Here is a 16,976-nt window from a genome sequence, read left to right on the forward strand (position 1 = left end):
TAATTTATTCATGCCATGAAATCATGATATGTACCAAGAATACCGGACCTAAAATAATTCGGCACTGGATCCGGGCCAGATTGTCGCTTGACCTCTGACCAGTACCTGAGTACCCCACTTTATAATTATAATTGACTTCGCTACCTCGCTGGATATTAATCTGTAATCCCCTGGATTGAGATCTGTTGAGTGTTGGGCGCAGTTTAATTTAGCTCATTTCCTATACCGCATTGGTTTGGTTCCCACTTCAGGATGACCCCATGTTCTGTTTTTCAGTCGCATATATTTCCCATCGTATGATAATGCGTGTTATTCCCTCGTTTTTAACCAAGTGGTCACTGCATTAGCTAGCTCTTTTGTTATTACTTATTACAGCTGCACTGCCTCGAGATCTTATCTGGGGCACTACTATTAGACCTAGGAGATAAGTACCTCAGGCCATCTCAACACCGGGAGAGGTTTAGCTCGATTTAGCATACTGTGTATTAATGATACCCACTTTCTACCTAGTCGTGGGGTGAGCGTCGTCGACGTTCTGCTAAGGATCCCATAGGATTTATGCAGCCTCCCGGTCCACCCAGCCGAATGCTCGAGAAATCGTGTGTGAGGGTTAAATGGGGAGCTGTGCAATATAGTAAAAACTCAATGGATTGTTACCGTAATGGGTGCCACATGCCTAGCATGAAATATTTATCTACTTACTTGCACTTGTGTAGGTCCGTAGAACTGTAGAAGCATTAGAATCGGGCGTTGCCTGCCACAGGCTATCCCGAATTTAGAAGCTTGCTTTCATCATCATCATCATATTGTGTATTAATGAATATAATACTATCAAAACCTGCGTGATCATTGCAGCGGCATTATGATTATTATGTTGTAATAATTATGTTTTCAGTTATTACCTTTTCATTTTCTATATTTTCGGTTATGACGAACATATTTTGTTGAATTTGGAAAAACTTGCTGTCAAAAATTATGACTAGCTTCAATCCTGTTACAACGATCATTTCAGTTATGTATTCTAGTTCTGTATAAAATGCGAACAGACAACAAGACACTTTACGCAATAACAGATGACCGGGAACGATGTATTTTCATCTTATGGAGCTTTGTTACTCTTTTGGCTTCCCTAATTGGGGACGGCATCATTCTAGTAGCGACTATAAGATACAATGCCATCAAACTTCAGAAGGTTATCATAGCGGTGATGCAGCACATGGCTACTTGCGACCTTTCACAAACTGTGTTCAAAGTATTCCCAATCACTTTGGCATTCATCACAGACCGCTGGGTGGTAGGAGAACTGCTTTGTGAAGTTTCAGTACATATGGGCTGGGTTTGTAGTGGTGTGACCCTGTTCCAAACTTGCACTATGACAACCCTTAAGCTGATAATCTTGAAATACCCCTTGAAATCCAGAAACTGGTCCTCACGGTTCGGACACAAAATCTGTATTTCAATCTGGCTCCTAGTAGCGGGTTTTTACTCTCCAACACTTATGGTGACGATTATCTATCTCAGAAATGATGTTCACTTTAGTTATGAAGGATATACTTGTAACTATGGTTACAACTCACAAAATCTCCCATCATGGTACAAATGGTATTTTCTGATAACATTCCCTGTCGTTAACGCTCTCGCGTATATAGCCGTCATAGTTACATCAATTACTGTTCTGGTTGTCGCCAAAAAGGCAAGCTCCCAGCACGGACGAACATTGCGGTGGGAGGGGGTGATAACAGTGCTGCTAACAGTGGGAGTCTTGTTACTTTCCACTCTGCCGTTCATTGTTGCATTTATAACTTGGTTCCTCGGAGCAAAGCATGGCACTGGAGTGTGGCGAACAGTTAATTTAGTGCAGTACCTCAACATAATGGCTAACTTCTTTATATATTCCATTACAGTTAAGAGTTTTAGAAAGTTCTTAAAGCTGAAGATTTCCCAAATCATGGTGAGAATATTTACTCGACGAACACAAGTAACCCCTGAACTAGCAGCACCCATTCAAATGCAAGTTACCACTCAAGAACTGGGAAGTGAGTAGCAAGATGAAGCAGTACAACTACAAGAATGGGGTGCTGAAGGACACGATCCCTGCAAGGGATGGCCAAATCACGCTGTCACCATGGTTGGATACAACGCTGAATCCTTCGCTATTAAAAAAGTTGGGGAGGACACTGGGGTGACGGAGGTTACGTTCACATATGTCCCGAAATCACTACAACTGCAAACTATACGAGTTCACTATTTGACGGAGGCCAATCAAAAATGGGAAAAACAAGTACGAAATGAAATTCTACACTCAGAATAGTTAGGACTCGGAAGAATAAGACGCACCAAACCATAGAAATCCACCAGAAAGATTTTGAGCAAACCATGAAGACCGTCCACAAAGATACTGAGCAAACCATGGAGAACCTCCACAAAGATACAGAGCAAATTACCACAAAGATACCGAGAAAACCATAAAGACCCTCCGCAAAGATACTGAGCAAACCATAGAGAACCTCCACAAAGATACTGAGCAAACCACGGAGAACCCCCGCAAAGATACTGAGCAAACCATGGAGAACCCCCGCAAAGATACTGAGCAAATCTTGGAGAACCTCCACAAAGATACTGAGCAAACCATGGCGATTGAATCTCCTACAATAACAGACTAAGCTAATAATGACGGGCTTATTCTGAATTCTGATCTTGAACAGGAGATTGTCAGACTCAATTACCGGATTATTTGATGTCTTATGAGTTATGAAATGTTCACAGAAATACGTTTCATGAATTTGGCTGTTTCTCGGTTCATATTTTCGAATTGAAAATAACTTTTTTACTTAAAAGCTTTAAGAAGGAAGTGAACATTTTTCTATTGCATTAGAATTCTAGTGTTAATTTTAAATCCCGAAGATCCTAGGAGCAACACTCCACAACCCAAGACATTTTGAATGTCTACATATCATACTACATAGGTATTAACCTATAACCAAGTCTAGCTAATTAATGTCATTATCTGCAATTATCCCAAACGAATTTCTCAAACACTCTCCTGAAATCTTTTTTGTCCTCTGCTTTCGATACCATAAAGAGGCCGGTATTACTTGACATTTTACCACAATCAATACCCAATGGGTACTTGCTGAATCACTGTTTTATACACTCTGTAGCCAGTTCCTGTGTTCCGTCCCTTGCCCTGCAAGCCCTGTTTCTTGATTATACAGCATTTATTTATCGTGTATTACATTGTAGTATGTAATTAACATTTGTAGTAGTGTAGGATTGTTTGCTTTCTTTTTGCTAGGTTTTATAATATTTATTTGTATAATTTGTGATTGTTTCTCCCGGTTTTCTTCCCTTGCGTAGCAAGCCCTGTCTCTTGTAAAAACAACCTCGAAAGATTTGTAGATACACATAGTCTCTACACCTTTACCCTCTGGTCCCTAGGGTCAGCTGATCCCGGGCCAGAGGAAAACTACCGACTGCCAAGGTTTGACGCCTAGGCAGTCGAGACCTCTTATTGAGACCCTTTATAATAATAATATAATAATCTGCAATATTGTGTTAACGTTAATTACTTCGCAACCAAGCTGCGAATGGCTGGTGATACACACTCCTTGGCTCGTAGGACTAACCCCCTGCAGCTAGTATACTAGTAAAGTGCCCTGGCACAGAGTAGCTTAGAATAACTGATCATACCTATTCAGTTATGGATTAGAACTGTAATTCTAGAACCTCAAATTAAGATCTAGATCTATAACTACCATGGGAAGATGACGAATCGAAACCAATTAAAAACTGCTTGATCAGATACGACAGTTACGCCCAATCGATATTGAAACCCCCCCAATTATAATAAAAGTAATCTTTATTCAATCAAAACTACATAGGTATTAACCTATAACCAAGTCTAGCTAATTAATGTCATTATCTGCAATTATCCCAAACGAATTTCTCAAACACTCTCCTGAAATCTTTTTTCCACATTTGCACAACTTACTAATCGATCCTTTGAGCTCCATGAACATGTACCTTCTTTCACAGAGGGATACCTTACTCCGCTCCAAAAACCTGGAAAGCCACTAGGCCCCCCTAAGAGTTTGCGCCCACTTTGCCTACTAAACGGTACTAGAAAGATATTGTCCATGATAGTCTTAAAGCGCATCCAAAGGCAAGTATCTCAGTACACTGGTCCTTGGCAGAATGCCTATAAACCTGGCCATAGTTGTGCAAATATCGTTTGGACCCAGCGAATACTAGTGTCAGTTGTCAAGGAAAAACGCTGGTCTCTTCATAAGATGGGCATTGACATGTCCTCTGCTTTCGATACCATAAAGAGGCCGGTATTACTTGACATTTTAGCCGATGCTGGTTGTAGTGAGGACGACATTCGACTGGTAAGGTATTTGCTCGAAAATACTAAACTGAAGATCAAAGTGAACTCAACAATATCGGGAGAGTTTATTGTCACGATTGGAGCTTTTCAAGGCGACAGTTTGTCTGGAAACTTGTTCACTCTATATCTGGCAGCAGCACTTTACCACCTGCGTGCTGTTATGTCCTATCTAAGACCTAACCCTCCCATAGCTGAGAATCATCTGTTACCCCTCGAGTGGGAGTACGCAGATGATGTTGATTTTACTGATGAGGATAAAACCAATTTGGAGTCTTTGTTGCCAATATGTAAAGAGATATTGGAAGAGTGGAATCTTCTTGTCAATGAGTCAAAAACCGAGTTCACCCACTTCTATCTGGCCGGCAAGAACGAGGTTGATAACAAAGGAGAGACACTCAGAGGTAGAGAACCTTGGAGGTCATCTATCTCTTTAGGCTCTAAGTTGTGTAGCATCGAAGATGTCAAGAGACGATGTATACTTGCTAACATTGCTTTTCAGAACTACAAAAAAGTCTGGGAACAAGGTAGACGTATACCCTTGAAGATTCGACTCAAGATATATGAAGCACAAGTTGTTTCAATACTGATGTATAATTGCAACAGTTGGGAAACATCTAAACAACTCCTTCAAAAACTTGATGTCTGCCACAGGAATCATCTCCGTACGATCATCGGCATGACCTACCCTAATGTCATACGAAATGTGACTCTATACAAACGCTGCGAAGTTGTTCCACTAAGTGAGCGTGTTGCTCGTGCACGGTGGAGAATGCTCGGTCACATCCTCAGCAGTGATAATAACTCACCTGCCCAGCTTGCCTTACATTTTGCTGTAGAGAGTCAGAGTTTGATGAGAGGTAGAGTCGGACGACACCAGTCAAACTTGTTAAAAACTATTTTGAACGATTTAAATGACAGAAACTTTAGACTTGTAAATACAGACGATTTATACCATTTAAGACTTTTTGCAACAGATAGAAAAGCATGGAGAGAGTTAAGCATGATTTAGTTTATTCTGTGTTATTTTTCTCTTGGTGACTTATCAGGTCATCAAGATGTTCTTTATGTTCTATTTTTGATTTGAATAAAGTTATATAACTGGAGTCTGTGCAAGGAATACGGCTTCCCACGCAGTAAAAGGTGGTACGAACACCGGGCAGAGAAGGTGCTGGAGAACGAAAAAGTCAAGATATTGTGGGACTTCCATGTCCAGTCGGACCACGTTATCGAACACTGCAGACCGGATCTCCTCCTGGTAGACAAGGTAACCAACGCAGCAACCATCATTGACGTTGCAGTCCCAGGAGATACCCGGATCCTGGATAGAGAACAAGAAAAGATACTGAAATATCAAGACCTAAAAAGAGAAATTAAGAAGAACTGGAATTTACGAAAGGTCACAATCGTCCCTGTGGTGATAGGCGCATTAGGAACTATCACCATTAACTTTCGTAAACACCTCGACGCAGTCCACTGCAATCTGAGCATCTCTAATCTCCAGAAGACAGCTCTGCTTGGATCAGCAAGAATTCTCAGGATGGTCTTAGACATATGATATTATTGAGAGTATATTACACTGTAGATACTCTATATTATTTAGTTTATTCTTCACTGGATACTGTAATAAACACTTTTTACCTGGTTCTCTTTTATCTCTTCCCTTGCTATGCAAGCCCTGTCTCTTGTTTATACATTTTTAACCCATATATTGGGTAGACTGTGTATTTGGTATGTATTTTATATTATACAGTTTTGTGTACAAGTAATTATTGTTATTTACTGGACTAAGGGGTATACATGTGTTGGAGTTTTTCTCTTATTTTTCTTCTCTTGCTCTGCATGCCCTGATTCTTGTATAAACATGATGTTTGTTATATTGTATATTCTTGTATTGATTGTGGTATTTTGTGGGTCAGATTCAGCAATACCCAATGGGTACTTGCTGAATCACTGTTTTATACACTCTGTAGCCAGTTCCTGTGTTCCGTCCCTTGCCCTGCAAGCCCTGTTTCTTGATTATACAGCATTTATTTATCGTGTATTACATTGTAGTATGTAATTAACATTTATAGTAGTGTAGGATTGTTTGCTTTCTTTTTGCTAGGTTTTATAATATTTATTTGTATAATTTGTGATTGTTTCTCCCGGTTTTCTTCCCTTGCGTAGCAAGCCCTGTCTCTTGTAAAAACAACCTCGAAAGATTTGTAGATACACATAGTCTCTACACCTTTACCCTCTGGTCCCTAGGGTCAGCTGATCCCGGGCCAGAGGAAAACTACCGACTGCCAAGGTTTGACGCCTAGGCAGTCGAGACCTCTTATTGAGACCCTTTATAATAATAATATAATAATCTGCAATATTGTGTTAACGTTAATTACTTCGCAACCAAGCTGCGAATGGCTGGTGATACACACTCCTTGGCTCGTAGGACTAACCCCCTGCAGCTAGTATACTAGTAAAGTGCCCTGGCACAGAGTAGCTTAGAATAACTGATCATACCTATTCAGTTATGGATTAGAACTGTAATTCTAGAACCTCAAATTAAGATCTAGATCTATAACTACCATGGGAAGATGACGAATCGAAACCAATTAAAAACTGCTTGATCAGATACGACAGTTACGCCCAATCGATATTGAAATCCCCCCAATTATAATAAAAGTAATCTTTATTCAATCAAAAATCGTACGATCGTAACGATAGACGCAAAGCTACGAAGAATGGTACAGATAGGACGGGATCGTTCATTATTTTTTCCCTAGCAAAAATTGAGTTATCGAGGATAATATGCGATGAAATACTACATAGTGAACTGTAATATATAAGTATTCGTCCCAACTTCATTTTAAGATTTTGCGCATTTATTTAATTTGTAATTTTGATCCCGAATGTTAATTCCATAAATTGCAGGAGGGTCTGTGGCTTTATGCCAGAGCTTACACGTAGCAACTTGGGTAGTGGGGCAAAAATCCGTTTTTCAGCCACATATCCGAAAATAAGCATTATAAGGTACCTATACATTGCTTCATAAGTTGTATCTAAATATGGCTATTAGGCATATTTTGATGTATCGGAATAGTCTCTACGACGTTCTTGGGCTGAAATACGAAAATTCGAGTGACCGCGCAAAAATGCAATAGTAGCCAAATGTTTTAAGCATCATTTATAGTATAGAGAGGTGATAACCGTCGATAAATCGCTTTTAACACAAAAATGAACGAGTTTCCACTTCGTCTCGGACAACGAGCTGAATACGATGCTGTAAAAATTATTTCAAAATATTCGATATTTAAAAAGTTATACATTATCGGACCTTATTTGGACGGACATTACTTGAACGCTGGAGGCCCTAGCGTTCATCTTAATGTCCGTTCAAATAAAGTCCGTTCAATTAATGTCCGTCCAAGTTAAAGTCCGTTGAAATTTTTCCAAACATTTTTCCATTTCGAACTTTTTGTCCAGAATATGACAACTTTGAGAACTTTATTGTGCCGTAAGTTAACGACGGAAAGGTTCTCCTTGGTCTGCCGGAGGCACAGAAAACTTTACTAGTTTATGATGTTTTCAAGGGTCACTTGGCGGAAAAAAATTAACAAAATTATGGCACTCAACAACATAGTTCATGAGTTAGTCCCCGCCAAAATGACAAACGTGTTCCAGCCTCTAGATATTACGGTAAATCGTGTTGCCAAGGACATTGTCCGACGTTGTTATAGTTCATATTACTGAGGGGAGGTAATGAAACAGTACTAGGAAAGCTCTACGTGATTTTAAGGTTAACCTAAAGTTGTCTAAGATAAAACCGCTTCACGCCGAATGGCTTGTAAAAGTTAACAATGAAATGCAGGACCGGGGTAGTTTGATAAAAAAAGATTTCCACAAAGCTAGAAATCACTAGTGCTTGTTTAAGCATGGACTATTTCATGCACGAAAACCCATTTAATGAAGATGATATGTGATATTAGACACTGATCATGTACACATATTTTAACATTTTTACTGCTTAATGACTGCTTTTCTTACTTACTGTATGAAAAATGGATTAAAAAATCATTTGCTGAAATTAAAAAAAGTCAAAAATTTGAAAAAATTCGGATTTTTTATGGTTTTGAATGCCTTCGAGCGTTCATATGAGATGAGACTCAGTGTCGAAGATGATTCTGATTCTGCCCTTATTTCCAAAAAGTTTTGGACACACGTGAAATCAAAGTCTAAGTCGACTAGGATACCTGAAACGGTCCGATATGGTGATCGTTTTAGGAACACACCAGTTGAACAGGCTAGCTTATTCAATGAATACTTCTATCAACAATTTTCCTCAAGTAGCTCATATGACATTGACATCGACATGAGCTCCAGTAACAATTTCATGGATTTGAGATTTCACGTGTTGGATGTTTTGTTAATTTTAAAAGGGGTTAAACCGGGTAAAGCCGCAGGTCCAGATGGTATCCATGGCACTGTGTTAAAAAATTGTGCGAGCACTCTTGCAAAGCCTCTAACCATGATTTTCAACACCTCTTTTGTGACTGGATGTGTGCCGGAGGAATGGAAGCTTGCTTCTGTTGTTCCGGTACACAAGAAGGGTGAAAAAGGATCTGTTGAAAATTACAGACCCATCTCACTGACATGCTTAGTTATGAAAGTTTTTGAACGTTGTATTTCGAAAGAGTTGCTCGCAGCTTGTGAAGGGTTAATCGACTGTAGACAACACGGTTTTGTGAATGGGAAGTCTTGCACTACCCAGATGGTCCCATTCACAGACAACCTTGCACTGGCCCTGAACAATAAGTCAAGATCCGACATTGTTTATTTTGATTTTGCTAAGGCATTTGACAGTGTATCACATGACTTAATCCTTCGCAAGCTAAAAAATTTATATGGTATTGATGGTCTGATGCTTAGATTTTTAAAGTCGTATTTACAAGACAGACGACAGCAGGTTGTTGTAGGCGGAGCTGTCTCAAGCATGCTTCCCGTGCAATCAGGAGTGCCCCAGGGATCTATTCTGGGACCACTTCTGTTTGTTCTATTTATCAACGACATGTTCTTGTGTGTTTCGGAGGATACAAATGTAGCATTGTATGCAGATGACACCAAAATTTGGAGGGTCATCGAATGCTTTGAAGACCACTATATTCTCCAAGGAGATATAGACAGGTTGTTTGCCTGGTCAATCGATAACAAAATGACTTTTCACCCTTCAAAGTGTAAGGTGTTATCTGTAACTCTGCAAAGAAATGTATTAGACAATCTTCCTTTTAATATTTATTGGTATAATCTTAATGAAGTCATAATTGATTATGTGGGGTGCACATTGTGATCAATTGATATCTAAAGCAAGCTCAAAGCTTGGGCTCTTAAAGAGAACCTGTCATTTTACCATGGATAAACGCCAAAAGAGGGCTTTCTACCTTACCATTGTAAGATCAATCTTTGAACATTGCTCAGTTATATGGTGTCCTCAGCGATCGACACACATGTCGAAGTTTGAGGCAATCCAGAAAAGAGCGATCAAATGGATCAATGGACAACAGTTTGATCATTATAGTGATATTGAATTCTATGAGAAGCAGAAGGAGCTTAAAATTCTACCCATTAGATCTAAGTTCATCCATAATTCAATTACGCTCTTCTATAAAATAGTAAATGATTTGGTAAGTATATCTCTACCTGAATATATTACTGTTGTTGAAGCTGGAACAATGAGGTACACAAGGAGCACGGCATCAGTCATTGAAGGACTTGACACCAGCACATATACCTGCTCTATTGTACCAAACTGCGATAGTTTCAGAAACAGCTTCTTTTATAGAACAATGCTTCTGTGGAATGCACTGCCAGCCTATGTTAGACAGACTGAGAAAATTTCTATTTTCAAAACAAAGCTAACTGAATTTCTCTGGTCTTCTGACGTATGCTGGCTTGATTAGATGGCCCATCATGGAATATTATTATATAAATATTTTACTTTATGAATGTCATACTCTCTATAATTTGCCCCTCGCACCTGCAGTAGAACGCGCCGTTTTTTCTTTTATGAAACAACCCGAAACAAGCGCGTCACGCAGTACGTGAGTGGCCAGATTGTAGATTGTTTTATTATAATATTATTTAATTATGTTATTTTGTTGTTATGTCGTGTAAGTTTGTGGAGTAGTAGCAAGAAGGTATCGTATACATTTAAATTTGTTCTCTTGATTATTTATTAATGATTTTATGTAGGGTCGGCACCAATGTTATTATGGTCTTACCACCGTGTTTTGGTTCAGCCGAAATAAATTTTACCTTGATGTTTTTACAATTTGTTTCTTACTCCAGCTGAGTCTGGTAGTGTTGAGTATCATGAATATTTCTCTAGCTCTCTTTTTCCATGTTTTTGCTTCACAGGAGATATTGTGGTCTTTTTATTGAATATAACTGTAATACATTGATGTAAAGTTTATTTGAATTTTGAAATAAAAAATATTAATGTCCGTGCACAATTATGTCCGTTCATGTAATGTCCGTCCAAATAAGGTCCGATAAGGTAGACATTTTGAGCGAGAAATTATCCATTTTTCGTCAATATTAAACACTTGCATTTGCAATGCACAGGAAAAATGTAATGTCCATTAATGGACTTACTGCCTTTTTAGAGAGGAATCGGTTGAAATTGATCCTGATAAAAGGCAGTAAGTCCGCAATTCCCTCAGTAAAGAATGTAAGACGTAAGTCCAATGCGGATGGGAAAATAGTATAGTTTAGTTATTTTGGAGAAAAATTGTTATTATATGGTTAATTTATGCTTTTTAGCATGTTTAGGACATATGACAATAATTTATTTACGCATTAATGTCAAAATTAACCCCGTTTATGCGAGTAAAATTACCTAAAAACGACGAACACGTTTTTCCCATTTTCTCAAAATGACATCGATGTGACTTACAGCCTTTTCTCAAGGAATGGCAGCGTATGTGTGAGTGTCAGTATTGAAGGTACATAATAAAACAATTTAATAAAGATATTAAAAATCGAAATATTTGCAGTTCAAACTCCGTTATAGATCATGAGCTCTAGTCTCTGTCAAATCTAAATTTTAAGTAGAAAAGTTATACGTCCGTAACACTATCACAAACAAAATTGTATCTACAAATTAAACCATCGTTTTGATAATCACTCCTGAATAATGGTATATTTCGAGTCTGCATATTATACAATATACATGCCGACAATTCTGATTCTGGAGGAGTCATTTTAGGGCCTACCAAATAATTTCCACCGCTATTTTTACGAGCTGAACATCCTGCACCCTTTGAACATCCTCATTCTTCAATTTGCTTAAATCTCAAAAATGGCGAGCTGGAGGTCAGATTCACAAGTTTTAATTCGACAATTCAGTGCTACTTCAGCTAGTACAGCATGATATAGTATAGTGAGTTATGTCCAATTCAATGTTGGTACTGGTAGATTCGAGCAATAATTTAGATGCTTTTCAAACGAAAAGAACATACATTCATTTCTACATATTGAGCAAGCAGACTACGATATTCAATAGAAAATATGGACGCACTTGGAAGGTGCTTTAAAAAGGGGGGGGGGGGGGGGGGGGGGGGGGGGAGGGAGATTGTCTCAATATCTCGGCTATTGTATGTTTGTAAAACGTGTTGACTTAAAAATAGAATTGATCGGCAAGTTTTTTTTACGAATCGCTAACCTTGTTTTTAATTAATTCACAAACATGACCTAAATTAGCGTCTGTGCTCTCTTACGGTTTGTCACAGGCGTGAAATCTCAACTCGTCAGCATACGAAATCGATCTCCTGTACTTCATCGAAGTAAGTGTTTAATATAAGAATTGTTATCAGAACACTGCAGAGCTGCGTGACAACAAGCATTGCATGCTACTCCATCGTCAGTGTAATATGTGTAGTTGCTTCTTTTCTATTTTCTGATATGGGTAGTGCGGCCGTTAAAATGGGCGTCGTTGCGGGGCCTCCTATAGAGTCTCCCGATGTGATGTACGATTTAAAGGAGAGGGTCCACAGAACCCCTTACGTAAGGGGCAGTGCAGTTCCCAGTCCCACCAGACTTCACCTTAACCAGGAGCAGGATCTCATGGTCCTCACTAATGGGACAGTCCTCAGAATTCAGGTAAGTCTGTTGGAATTGAACGTATATTTATGGGCTGCCAGACGAGAAATCCCCCTGAGATTTAACTACCTAAACAATTAACAAGCAGACCAACCAGTGGATGATTGATCTGACACATCAACTAGAATTCCAGACAACAAGGCCCCTCGGTTATCATATGACAGTGTACTCTATATAACTGTTTGGGTGATTTGATATTCGCTTTCATTTGATTTGACGCTGATAATGATTTTAAAACGAGGATACCTCTTATCTTTTACTTTTTAGACTTGTGGTTGTGGCTATACTAGATCTGTGGTGAAACATCATGGGTGTGTTGATTTGTAGAGGATTTGATAACCAACCCATGAGAGAAGTGGTAACATGAGTATTAGTACTTACAAATTTCACACTTCCATTTGAATACAGGCGAAACTTAAAGACGGCTCCAGAGGTATTAATCTGTACAAGAGGAACTTGAAGTCTGTGCCGAGAGAATTATTTTATCATCCTCTTGCCGAAGAAGTTACATGGTTAAACTTAGCGAGTAACAGTCTGGTGTACAACAAAAACGGTATCTTCAAGGACATTGATAAGGTAAACTCTATCTTGTTTTGCATAATTGTACACTTCTTTTAATCTACATGGACACTGTTTAAATTTTCAAAACATGAATATCGAATATGTCAATAATTATTTGTGCAGGGTTCTGAAACTTATAAAAATTAACTGCAGGTCGAGGAAAATTATTACAAAGGCGGTAGTGACATTGAGGAAGAAAAGGAAGATGAAGAATCGTCAAGAAGTAAAGCAAGCTCTGGACGATCATCAAGTGCATCGCGGAAATCTTCAGCTAAAGAAGAGGAGAATGGATCACCATCACCATTACCATCACCAGTACTTGCTGACAACGCTTCTACCAAAGAAGCTGATGTTACTTCTGTTCATTCAGAAGCAATTGGAGATGTAGGAGCTGCTGCTGAAGCTATAGTGGAAGGAGAAGGGTCACCCGGAGAGAAAATTGTCCCGGAAAGTACTGCCCCTGAAGAAACGAACGCGTCATCTTTACCAAAGATTTCTAGTCCTGAGAAACCAATTCAACAAACAGAAGAGGCAAATGTAGAAAAACAGACCTCTGAGGTAATACTTGCTGCTGAAGGAGGAAACATTTTTGCATCAGAAGTTAAATCGGAGAATGTTGAACTTCCTGAAGCAGCTCCTGAATTCCAGGCCGAAGAACCTTCAGAAACTAAGCCAGCAGTGGAACCCTCACAAGATGAGACTAAGGCAGAAGCTAAAGAAGTAACTCCAGTTGAGGTTATAGAACCAGAGCCAGTCCAAGGAGAGGTTCCAGAAGCTGCACCGGCTGAAAACGTCACCGAAACAGGTTTAGATGAAGGTATCAAGCAGAATTTATCAATAAAACCGGACGATTTGGTGTGTGAAGATGTGTTGTCGGAAGTTTCCTCAGTTGTTGATATGGGGCAAGATTTCGATTTAGGTAGTGTGAGTTTTTAACTAAAAATCTAATACTGATAGCGCTTTTCTAACTTTGATGTTGATAAAACATATAATCCTCAATCAAATAAAATTCCATGTTTTATATACTTCAAAATCACACAGAAGATTCTACAGATAAAGATGCGGTTAAAAAACATGCTGATGAAAAGGAACCAGATGTTCAACCAGTTAGGGAAGATGATACTAATATAGAAGATTTCGATGGAGTAGTACATAGTCGTGCACCTAAAAGTGTTGCGGGTAGGAGGCACGATCTAAAATAATCTTTATATTCTCCTAATTCCTTTTTGATATCAGCTTGAACGATTAATGAGCTCGTATGCTTGACCCTTCAGCAAATACGATTTTAATTAACATACTCACAGAAAGTGTTGACATAAGTGATTTCGAAGTCGAAGATATAGATGAGGAGGCGATAGAAGACGCTGAAAAGAAGACCACGTCTCCAGACAAGGTCAGTACTTTTATTTCATGGATTTTGATCCTGTAAAATTAGAAATTGTCGAAAATTTCAGTGATGAATCTAAAGTTACTCTAATCTTTCGCTCTTCAGAGAAATTTTAACATTACGCAAAACTTGAGCGCCTAACACAGAAAACCAACAGGAAAAGAATGAAAAAGAAAAAGACGAGGTAAAGAATGGGTCCAAAAAGAGTGGCAGTAGCAGCAGTGACAGTGAAGAAGAGGAAGAGGAAGAAGAGAAAGAAGAAGAAAGGGAGCTTATGAGTGATGAAGAGGGTGACCTTCATGACGAAGAGGGGAATGTTATCCCCCGTCAAGCAAACACTCTGCCCAACAGGTTTGTTTCTAGGAAATATCTTGTTTCTAGAAAAGGGAGTTTTCCAAAACTTCGACAAGATTCCTACATGCGAATATTTTTAGTATGATCATTGATTTTGAATCACTTCTATCCTATTCTTGAAATATAATGGAAAGTGATTTGTAAAGCCATTTGGTATCTCCCTCCAGGTTTCACAAAATGCCGAACCTAGTAGAGCTTCACCTGGGCTACTACGGTAAAGGAAACCCTCTTAAAACCCTCCCCAATTCTGTATACAGTTTACAACACCTGAGGAAGCTCGATGCTAGTTCTTGTAGACTGACCGAACTTCCGTCAGAAATTAATCGGCTCACTTCCATTGAGGAACTCTGGCTGTCTGGCAATTTTCTCACTTCTCTGCCCAAATCAATCGGTGAGTTTCTAAACAGTTCATTGATTTTAACAGTTTTAGGGCTTTTAAACAGTTCATTCATATAACCAGTTTTAAGGCATTTTAAGAAATAAATGACGCGTTTAAATATCCATTTGTCTGCGGTTCAACCAGATAATGACACAACTTCTCTGCTGCAATTTCCATACGTGACACACCTCTGTCTAGCCAACATGTACAATTTTAGGAGACCTAAAGAAATTAAAATCACTATGGATAAACTACAACCAGTTGAATGGGATACCGGCAACATTGGAGTTTTGTGAATCACTCGAAGGTATCTACGCTCATGGGAATCAGATTGAGTTTTTGTCTACTGCTTTGTGCAGGATTCCTAAACTGAAACATTTAGGCGCAGGGAGAAACAGGTTCGTCTTAAACAGTTAAACGTTTGTGATGTCACAAAAAACGGATAAAGTAGCTTTAATCAAATAAAGTCATTCAACGGATATTCCAGCTGTCGCTCAATAAACATCGAAAAAAGTTCATATACTTTTAATGAAAGACTCTGACTACCTGCCAGGATCAAATTTTTGCCGAAGAACATTGGTGAGTTGGTGAACCTTGAAGAAGCATGGTTAAATGACAATCACATCAGAGAACTACCTGATTCAATGTTTGAGCTTCAAAATCTAAAGACGCTTTGGATGAGCAGTAAGAGATTTTTAATGATAATTTGGATCGAAAATTTCACTTCTAAGCAACTTTTTTGATCGTTTTCTTGAGATAAATCTACATGAAATGATTTACTTAACGTTTCTACATAACTTTTAAAGTTTTTTATGCCCCTTGGTGCACAAAAATCATCATAGCTTGTTTTATTTAACCAAACAAATTGCAAAGTGGCATGATACTCTAGAATAATAAAATACTGAAGTTCTCATGATCATTCAGCCAAATTGCCATCGAACTTGACAAGTTACTCACAATAATGACTCGTAGGTAATCAGCTGACTTCGCTAGACAAAAAAGTGGGTAAACTCACAGAACTATCGGAGCTGTCTCTTAGCAAGAACCGACTTACTACACTTCCCTCATCTCTCGCTAATTGCACACGGCTCAGGTCAGTTTTCAAGACACAGTCAATGTTACAAATTTAGAGTTACTCTAATCCGCAAATTATCTCTGACTCTATCCCAGTCAGTTCGCTTTATAGCTTTATTCACTGTCCATGGAGCGCATTTTCTGTTCGCTTATTTTCAAGTCAGAAGTCTTGTAGGTCAGTATTTTGATAACTACTTATATTTACAGGGTGCTACAACTGGATGACAACAAGCTAGTAGCTCTTCCGAAGAGTCTCAACAACTTGGGATATCTTGAGGAGTTATGGCTGAACGGAAATGCTGTTAAGGAGATACCCGAGGGACTTTACATGATCAGCAATATGAGAAAACCTGTTTAAAAGTTTAGGGAAAATAATTGAGATTATATTATTGTGCCTTATTTTTTCATCAGATCTGATTCCACTTTGTTATAAAAACTTTTGAGGTTTAGTTTTTTTATACTGCTGTTAAGAATTATTCGATATTTTCACCAGCTTATTGTGTTATAGATTTGTCAAAACACCAATGCTACGAAGCAAACCTGTTACCCTGTCTCCAGTTCGTTTAAATCGTGATCTCAATGCTATATCGCTACATACAATCTACCTGTCATGTGACCTTTGTTCAGATCGGTTGAGCTTTAACAGGGCCATCACAGAGAGGAGATCTCTTTGTCATTCTTCCAGCACCATACCTTAAAAG

At 38.7% G+C, this 16,976-nt stretch overlaps 1 protein-coding gene across 9 annotated transcripts; it reads left to right on the forward strand.

Moving 5' to 3' along the window:
• The first annotated feature begins 12,220 nt into the window (after positions 1-12,220).
• Positions 12,221-16,772, forward strand: LOC134813668 (uncharacterized). 9 transcript variants are annotated; one of them, XM_063821570.1, is made up of 11 exons: positions 12,221-12,520; positions 12,929-13,096; positions 13,235-13,886; positions 14,123-14,260; positions 14,386-14,474; positions 14,626-14,819; positions 14,990-15,213; positions 15,419-15,599; positions 15,755-15,885; positions 16,174-16,294; positions 16,483-16,772. In XM_063821570.1, the coding sequence occupies exons 1-11, from the start codon at positions 12,323-12,325 to the stop codon at positions 16,631-16,633; spliced, it is 2,247 nt and encodes a 748-aa protein (XP_063677640.1). In that variant the 5' UTR covers positions 12,221-12,322; the 3' UTR covers positions 16,634-16,772. The 9 variants fall into 9 exon arrangements, with proteins under 9 accessions (XP_063677640.1, XP_063677658.1, XP_063677602.1 ...); XM_063821588.1 differs by having other exon boundaries at positions 12,231-12,520; positions 13,235-14,000; XM_063821532.1 differs by having other exon boundaries at positions 12,249-12,520; positions 13,235-14,003; positions 14,135-14,260.
• The last annotated feature ends 204 nt before the right edge of the window (positions 16,773-16,976 follow it).

The sequence above is a fragment of the Bolinopsis microptera genome, chromosome 1 (assembly GCF_026151205.1).
Source record: "Bolinopsis microptera isolate Bmic1 chromosome 1, MBARI_Bmic_1.0, whole genome shotgun sequence".
In the NCBI taxonomy this organism is placed as follows: Eukaryota; Metazoa; Ctenophora; class Tentaculata; order Lobata; family Bolinopsidae; genus Bolinopsis; species Bolinopsis microptera.